The following is a 9,320-nucleotide window of genomic DNA, read 5'->3' as shown; positions in this document are numbered from 1 at the left end:
TTCCCTTAAGATTTTAAAAATAGTTCTCATAAAATCTAAATGTTGTGCCTGATATTTTTGAAATAGTGAATTGTCTCTTCTTTCTCTAGGTTTTATAGCCTTTTCAACTATGCCACAGCTGGCCAGAAGAATCAAAGTGTTCTTTGCCTTAGCTCCAGTAGCCAGAACCAAATATATTAAAACTCCCCTGTTAAAGCTTGCATTACTTCCTGATGTAACTATCAAGGTATGTCAGTCCTTCAGACGAATTAAGCAGTGACTAACAAATTCTTACCATACAGGCTCTAAAAATAGTTAGTTTGGAACTGCTGAAACTAGGTAACAAAGCTATTTTTTGGAATGCCTGAAGATTTTGTGTGCTATTTGCACTACTGTTAAAAGGAAGTAGATGACTTGCTAACCTTTGCATAATGTCCTGCAATTTACCCTTTAAAATATTTTAGCCAAAACAGGAAAACAAACATTATAGAGGCATGGGCAAACTTCCATCTTATGGCACTATTCAGAAAGGATATTCATAAAGAAGCATCACATGTACATCACTTAATCAATATTTAAGGAAAAGTAAATCAAGGGTTTCTGTTTATTTTGTCTCATAAAACAAAAAATGGAATATTCAGTTAAACTGAAAGAACTAAAAATGAGGTAAACTTAGTGGGATTCAGAAAAAGAATTAGACAAAGATTCAGATTCAGATAAAGAACATATCCCATTACACTAGAATGCGTACAAAAGAGAGACTATGCACCTTAGTACTTTGGGACATAAATAAACTTTGGGCATATCTACACAAGACTCTTTATGGTACAGTTGACTAACTGAGTGTACAGTAAATCATTACTGTCTACATCTGCTGACACTGCACAGTCCATTAGTCAACTGCATTGACTATGGCAATGACTGTGCAATAGCCCATGTGTAAACAGCTGACTGGGAGCAAACTTGGTTGTGGTCAGCTTAGGCAGCATGGGGTGGGAGAACAATTCCCTCCCCCAGGAGCTGCCTGGTGCTGGGGAGGGGCACCAAGCTCAGAGCCCAGGCTGGGATTATGTCTTCCTCCCCTGGCAGCAGGCAGGTCGTGGTCCTGGCTCTACAATTAGAGTGGGGACTGGTAGACTGCTCCCTGCCCCCAGGAACTGTCTGCTGCCAAGGTGGGCTTTGAGTGCAATGCCTGGCCAGAACAATGTCCCCTGCCCTGGCAGCAGGCAGCTCTTGGCCCCAGCTCTACAGTTGGAGCAGGGGGCTGATCAGCGTGGGGAGTGGATCCATCTCTGCCCTCCCCCACCCCATCCCGTTGCTGTAGGGCTCCTGGCTCCCCACTGGAGCAGGGAGCTCAGCAATGGCAGGACTGGGGTAGTAAGAGAGGTGCAGTTAGCAGCAAGCTCCCATCTGGATGGGGAATCTCTGCCAAGCCTGGCAGCCAGGAGCTGTCCCATTTGTGGGGAAAGCTAATAGGGCTGTGCAAAATGGCACCATTCTGTTTTGCCTTGAGTTTTGATGGTTCGACGGAACAGTGTTTCATCTTGAATTTCATTTCTCGTCTTGAGCCATCTAGTGCGGGGGGTCGGGGACACAGCCTGGCCGGGTTGCCATGTCACCCCCTACTAGATATTGAGCTGGGGATGGAAAGTCATCCCGCTGGACTGACTTCCCACCCCCAGCCTATGGTTGAAATGTTTCAACTTTCAAAACATTTCAACCAGCCTCATTTTGTTTCAAGGCTATTTTGAGGGCTTGTGTTTTGTTTCAATTTTGCTGTTTTGACCTTAAAACAGTGTCAAAACAAAACCGCTGGTGAAATTTCACACAGCCCTAATAGCTACCAGTAAACCCCCAGCTGGCTTCCCTGGCTTGGCAGGGAATCCCTGCTAGCTGTCCCACTGGCAGCTTGGGACAGGGAGTTGGGAAGAGTCCCCTCCCCTTCAGCTCTTTCCCAGCCCCATGACTTGATTGGGTGATTGGGATAAGGGGCTGGGAAAGAGCTGTGGGAGGAGGGACTCTTCTGAGCCCCCTGCCCCAATCATCTTATTGGGGCAGGGGGCTGGGAAATAGCTGTAGGAGGGGCGCAGCTCAGAGTTGGCTGGGACCTACCTGAGATGGGGACAGGTCTCAGCAAGTCAAGGGGAAACTCCACTAGGTACAGAGCTTGTTCCCATGTACATGGGGTGGGAGAACTCTGTAGCAGCAGCTCTCCTGCCCTGTGCACATCAGGACCCCTCCCAATGTGTATGGGATCAGGAGACTGCTGTCTTCTGGCCCTGTGCTCCCTGCTGGCTCTTGGGCTAGCACCCAGGAGGAGCTTAGAACTCCCTCTGGCTGCTTCAGATGGGTGAAGCAGGGTGGGAGTAGCCCAGTCTGGGCTCCCAAGAACTCTCAGAGATGTGCTTCCCAGTAGGGTTAGTGCACTGTATTTTTATTGCACAGGAGGCCTATTTCAAATTATGTGCATGTGCAGACATACCCCTTGAGTGCCTAGGCTAGAAGCAAACCTCCATTCCACACCCTAATTGGAATTTTATTCCACACTTCTCCATTATTGGACATTTTGTACTTACCTAAGCAGCATTTTGTACTTACCTAAGCAGCATATAGTACAACATAGACAGGACACCAAGCAGGCTAGACCACTGGTATGATCTGGTATGTCAATGTGTAGTTTCCTAAAACTTAGCTAAATGATAGGTGAGGTAAAGGATAATTTTTCAATCCTTTCTGAAGAGTGTCGAAGCCAAGAAGAAGAAAAATTATTTAGTCTATATAGTGGATGAAAGCAGAAAGAATGAACTGAAAATTTTAGTTCTTAATAGTTAGGAACATCAACATGGAGAACATTTTTCCCAAGAGGTTCAATCCCCTTCAGTTAATATATCTAAATATGCACTCAGCACAAAATTGAAATACATTTTAGTAAGAAGTTTCGTAGTGGTAGATAGAAAGAAAAAAATCATTTTTTATATCTAATGATATTATTTTGTTTACTTGTACAGGAGCTTTTTGGCAAGAAAGAATTCTTACCGAGCACTTTTTTTGGTCAAGTGATTTCTGTTGCATTTTGCAGCCAGCCCAGGTTTGTCAAGTTGTGCAGCAATGCCATGTTTGTACTGGCGGGTTTAATCCAGACAATTTAAATTTGGTAAGTATAAATCTACAAAGGATCCCTGAGTATCTTATTATATGTAATATTTATGAAATTGTCTGCATAAAATTGTCTATAAAGTAAGTAGATGGAATCACTTCCTCATATATTACTTAATTTGAAATGTAAATATTTTTTTTCAGAGTCGAGTGGATGTATATACTTCACACTCCCCAGCTGGAACGTCAGTGCAAAATATGATCCATTGGAAACAGGTAATTCTTCTGACACAAGTTGCCTTGCATTTATAATGTAACATTTGTACACAGCATTAAAAACTAATTTTGGTCAGCTCTGAGCATTAGTCAGGAATAAATGTTAATGTTTAGAGCAGTTTATAGTAATCCTGATAGCATTTCCCAAGCTACATTTCCACATCCTTTAACACAGTTTATTTAGCATCTTTTGCAAAGCAGATACCTTAGTAATGGTATATATCTGAAGCATCCAACAATATCAAAGGACATTATGGTTACCATTTTTTGCTAATCATCTTGCAAGTTGGTATCCAACTGCAACCCATTCTCAGGATCTAGTGTAATGTAGAAATGACAAATGACTTAAAAAGACCTCAAAAGATCATACCCTTACTTTGGGTCAAGTTCAAGTATACATAGATCAGCCCTGACAGATATATAACCTGTTCTTTAAAACCTACAATTCTAGCAATACTACAACCAGCCTGTGCTTCTCTACTCTTCATAATGAAAAAGCTTCTTCTAATGTGTAATTATTCCAATTACATTCTGCCTAAACCTTAAGAGGAATGGAGAACATTTGATTACTGTCTGTTTTATAATATCATTAAACATACTGAAAGTCTGTTAACTTGTCCCCTTCAATCTTCTCTCTTCCAAGATAAATTATTCCATTTTCTTCTTCACTGCAGCATACAGGATGTTCCGTAAACACTTATCATCTTGGATGTTCTCCTGTAGACTTCTCTAAAGGCACAGAGGGAACTTGAGAACTCTCTTCCTTCAGAGTTTTTAGCTAGAACAAGCAAACCATAGGACAGGACCTAAACACTAGCATAATCTTGCACTGATTAGTTACCTCCTATCCCTCCCTACTCCCTTCCACTGGAGCCTATACTAAACCATGGTTCTGCAAATAGAACATAGTCCTGCAGTTAAATAGGGTGCAGTAACTACATGCAACACAGTTCTTAGTACACCACATAATGACATTTGCCTGTTTTTGCAGGATTACATTGTTGTTTCACATTTAATTTGCCAGCCACTGTAAACTGCAGGTCTTTTCCAATAGTACACCTGCCTACCCAGTTATTCCCTATTATGTCTTTATTTTTTTATTTTACTTCCACATGCAGAGGGTTGTATTTGTTTTATTGAATCATCTTATTGATTTATCAAGAAGAGCTTGAATTCTAACTCTGCCCTAGCTAGGTCCACACCTTGTCCACACATTTTATAAGTGTGATCTCTATCCATTTATCTAATCCATTAATGAAAGTATGGAATGCTGTATATTGCTTTGCAGGCCCAAGAGAGCCTCCTATGGAACTCCATTTGATCCATCCTGCCACTTTGACAATGAACCATTGCTATCTATTCTTTGAAGGTGGTTATTCAACCACATGTTCACCCAATTTATAATAATTTTACTAGACCATATTTCATAGTTTGCTTGTGGCAAAGTATAACAGGACACCCCCCTTGGGTGGCCACCCTAGTCCTGTGCTGCTCACGCTGCAGCCCCTCACAAGGTCTCAAACTCCTGCCTTGCCTACCATAACTTGATTTTAAAGAAAATGAATGGAGGCTGCCCTCAGAGACTGGGGAGATTGGGGTGCTCTCTCTCTATACTTGTTTCTTTTCTCAGGGTCACCTTGGCCCATCTAATTCAGTTTCTGACCCTGCTATCCACATTCTTGCAGCATTGGGACTCTGATCTTCCTGGCCCTAACCAGCTTAAGTGGTAAATTTGTGGCCTCCATCCTCCGCTACAACCACACCTATGCTTCATGGATGTTATTCTGTCCACTGTTTCAGTCTTCCTCTAGAGGCCTCAGCCCTCTCTGTGTCTTTATGCCACTTGGCCTTGCCTCAGTTCCTCCAGCCCCCCAGAGCAGGCAAGTTGACTTACGGTCCCTTCCAGCCCCGTAGCGTAGGCAATACTGCTCACAGTTCTTCCTACCCCTCCTGGCACAGGCAAATCTGGTCCGTCCCTCCTGACCCCCCCAGCCCAAGCAAGGATGCTCACAGTCCCTCCCAGCCCACCAGTGCAGGCAAGGCTGCTCACTGCCCCTCCCCATTGCAATGGTCTGCCTGGCCCAAGTGAGGCCACCTTTAGTTCAGCCCAGCTCCAAGGGTGTCCTTGACTCAGGGCAAGGCAGTTTTTAGTGTAGCCCAACACCACCGTGGCATCAATGACTCAGAGCAAGGCTTCCCTCTCTATGTCTCTCTCAATATGTCAGTCCTTGGCCATCTAGTTGTGCTTAGCTCTGCCATTCCCTGACTTTGTAAGGGTTTCTATCCCCAGCCTCTAAACAGGTGCCACTCTGGCAACCCATGGCCTCCTATCCACACATTTTTGCCATATGCCATCCTCTGGTGTTACTCTGTGTAACTATGGCACCCTGTTAATTCCCCTTCAGGGCTTACTAGGATTGCTACCAGTCCTATGCTGTAGCTGTTACCTCTTGCAGCTTTCCCATGTATCAGTGCTGTCTGGGCTTCTCTCTGTTGCCACCCAGGCTAGCAAGAGTTCTGTCTACAAGAGAAGTCAGGACCAGACTAAGTTCTTTGGCTCAAAAATGATGGTTTTAGTACACTAGGGCTCCGCCCTTCCAGGTCACACGGCTGAGCGCTGAGCCTGCCCTCAGGTGCTGCAGTTCAGACCTGAGATGCAGCCACTGCCTCATCCCATGCTGCTCTAATCACTGCTCATGCGTTTCCCTTGCTGCATATTGCTCTGCAACTGTCCCCAGCCCAGTGATACAACACTGGTTTCCTATTTCTACTTTTCCTATTTCTCAAATAGCAGGGATAATGGCTCTTTGCAACAGAAGACCTTGTGCAATTGTGTGAAAACAACAGAACTTTTGTCTCTGTATCATATTGCTGTAATGATGTGGTGTAGAATAAGTAGGATATAATCCTTTTGTTTATACGCCCTGCCTTGGATCCAGCCTATCCAGTTAGAGACCACAAATCTACTACCACATCCATTTTATTTCAAAGTGCATATGATAATATTCTTTTCCTCTGATGTCTTTCTTTATTTTGTCCCTCATTCATTTAAAGCAGGAAGTATGATTTGCCTCTGAATCAGGGAGAAAATATGTTAATGTTCTAGAGTTTATTAATGAGCTAGCTTTGCTCTCCAGGATTCGATTTGTTCAACACAACATCATGCATTTTATTTTTTTAATGTTTTCTGCAGAGTATTCGAAGTGGGGTACTGAAAGCTTATGATGGGGGAATACTGTATAACTTGGTGCACTATAAGCAGGTGAGCTACTTCTAATGGTGGTGAATTAATTCTACCTCTAAAACATTTCTCTCTTTAAACTCACATGAGTTTTTAAGAGAGAATTGATCCCACAGCTCTCAATGCATTTAACATTAGATAGTCACAAAACAAATGTAGTCCTGGCAGCAGCAACTGAAAGCCACATCTGCCAACCCCCAGCAACACAAGATCAAGGGGCAGGCTCCCTTTTACTTGTCACCAGCACTATTTCTGACTTTTATGTTAGACATTCATTGGTTAATAAAAGAGAATCAACTGTGGTGGCTGGAATGAAATAAGGACTTCTCTTCAGCTTGGAGTCTATAGCTACTAGGCTCCCTCTTACTTGTTCTTTTTCTGGCCACATCAATCTTCTACTCTTGGCTTCTCTCTGGATAACATTCAGCAGAAGTGAGGAGTATACTCTCCTAGCCTGGTGGGTAGGGTGTTTTCCTTGGAAGTGGAAGATGTAGATTAAAAATCTTTTGAGACAAGGAGAACTTGGAATCCATGTTTCCCACTTCCTACATGAGTACTCCAATCCCTAAGTCAATGGGTAAAAGATGAACATCACCCCAATCTTTGAACTGAATTTAATGGTGGAACATCCGGGGACCTGTCTGAAGGCTTAAGCAGAGCTCAGGTGCCTCTCAGCAGCAATGAGACTTGTAGCAGGGCTTAGGAGAAAGTTAAGTTCCTTAAGGCACCCTAATACTCCACCTGAATCTTTTCTGAGCATGTACAGAAGCCCTAATGTCTACAGGGGAGTCTAATGGAGGTATCTAGTCAGTTTTGTAGCAGCTGCTACAGAGCTGGTTAAAATTGTTCTGTGGTGCTTAGACACGTCAACTCTGCTTAAGTCCCATTGAGGTGCTTAAGGAATCATTTTGAATCCTTCTTTCCTTGACCATTTTAACTGAAAGAATGACAGTGGAGACCTTTCCTGGAAATTAAAAAACTGAGCACTATAGACCAAGCTGATGTAAAAATATTGCAATACTGAGATAAAGCAGACCTCCACATATTTTAAATATAGTTATCTTTAATAGCTCATCCTTCTTTTCAAACTATTTGCAGCTAACCAGACAGAGAGAGAAAGGGTAGGTGCTCAGGGAAGATGGATGTGGTTCAGAGATTAAAGGGAAAACTCTAGATACAATTGAAACAAATAGCAGGGATAGTGCTTGAGTATTTCTTGTCTGCTTTTTACCTGTTGAGTGAATAGGTGAGATAGCTCATTTTTCATTAAAATACAGTAATTCACTGAACCAAATGTATAATTAATGTTTGATTCACATGTCATAGGATTCATTGTAAACCCTCTCTATAAAACAATTAATATGTTGTATATAAGGAAGAACTGTGACACACACACATTTCATTTGAATGAGTATATACAACCAGGAAATACAATACATATAGGAAACTGAAAGGATGTTCTGTACTTAAAATATACTTTTAGCCTTTCAACATATATATTGTTCTCTCTTTCAAATTTGTTTTCTTTTTATGCAATCTTTTTGAAAGATAATTCCATTCATCTACAAAGTAGCAGATATGAAAGTACCAACTGCAATATGGAGTGGTGGAAATGACTGGCTTTCCACTCCTAGAGAAGTTGCCCGTTTACGCCCAGAAATCAAGAATCTAATTTATGACAAGTTTATTCCTAGCTGGAACCATCTGGATTTTCTCTGGGGTCTTGATGCTCCTGAGCTCATGTATAAGGAGATGATCAACTTGATGAAGAAGAATCCATTATGACAATATTAATGTGGTATCAAACATTTGATTGATTTCTGTCAATTTTTAAAAAATGAATTACAAAATGTTTTAGGTGCAACTGTTTAAGTTCTTTGGTTCTGCTGAATTATAATTATCTTTAACAAAAATGTGATATTGAAACAGCAGCACAAACGTGTCTTGAAGACAGGGTGTTTTGTGATATCTTTTATTGGATGAACTGTATGATTGTGAGCAAGACAAGATGAGCTTTGGGGCCTTTCTCAAGTCTTCCTCACCTCTCACACACTTCTTGGACCATCATGGCTATGAAAACACTCTCATCCTAAAGATAAACAATGTATGCAGTATACAAAAAAGGAAATCCTTTGGTTTCTGAAGCATGTGCTATGCTTTACAGCTAAAATTTATCATGTATTTCCAAGATCATTCCATGCAATTGGCATCTGGTGAGCTCTTTCTGAATATTGAGGATTTCAACATTTAATCTGCTTTCATACTTGAATTTTTAAAAAATCTAATAAAATTTCTGAAGATGAGCAAAACCCATCTTTATATGTCTGTCTTGTGTCATAGGTAGGGACCTATCCAAATTGCGGCAAGATGAAGGGATTTTCGCTGGCTGTTCATAGTGTGTGGAGCCAATTTCACTGTCTTTCGGTAGCGAGCCTTTCAGTTGATTGGCCAATGGGTCCCAGTGGCCCTGCCTCTCACCGTTGATTGACCAACAGGCCAATTACTCATTTTCAGACTGCAGCATTGAATCTGGCTTCTTAAAAGATGGCAGCAAAACCCCTTTGCCTTCCTAACTGGCGCCTTCACTGAGTCAATGTCACTAGCTCAGCCTCTTAGTAGCCTTCTCTCAAACCATGTGCTCTATGGCTACATGGATTACTGTGCTTTCTTTGTTTTCTGGCAACCTTTTATTTTTTTTGGGGGGGGGGGGGGCAATACCAGGCAAAAT

The 9,320-nt window shown here is 42.1% G+C and overlaps 1 protein-coding gene across 1 annotated transcript in view; it reads left to right on the top strand.

Annotated features, from left to right (window-relative positions):
* LOC102374496 (lysosomal acid lipase/cholesteryl ester hydrolase-like) overlaps positions 1-8,899 on the top strand; it is a 21,947-nt gene extending 13,048 nt beyond the window's left edge. The window contains 6 exon segments of the mRNA XM_014522427.1: positions 90-226; positions 2,988-3,102; positions 3,105-3,133; positions 3,280-3,351; positions 6,545-6,613; positions 8,141-8,899. Coding sequence (XP_014377913.1) covers positions 90-226; positions 2,988-3,102; positions 3,105-3,133; positions 3,280-3,351; positions 6,545-6,613; positions 8,141-8,377 — 659 coding nt within the window. The 3' untranslated portion in view covers positions 8,378-8,899.
* The last annotated feature ends 421 nt before the right edge of the window (positions 8,900-9,320 follow it).

This window comes from Alligator sinensis, unplaced genomic scaffold, assembly GCF_000455745.1.
Source record: "Alligator sinensis unplaced genomic scaffold, ASM45574v1 scaffold557_1, whole genome shotgun sequence".
In the NCBI taxonomy this organism is placed as follows: Eukaryota; Metazoa; Chordata; order Crocodylia; family Alligatoridae; genus Alligator; species Alligator sinensis.
Note: the sequence above shows the minus strand (reverse complement) of the source record. Positions and strands in the feature narration are given on the sequence as shown.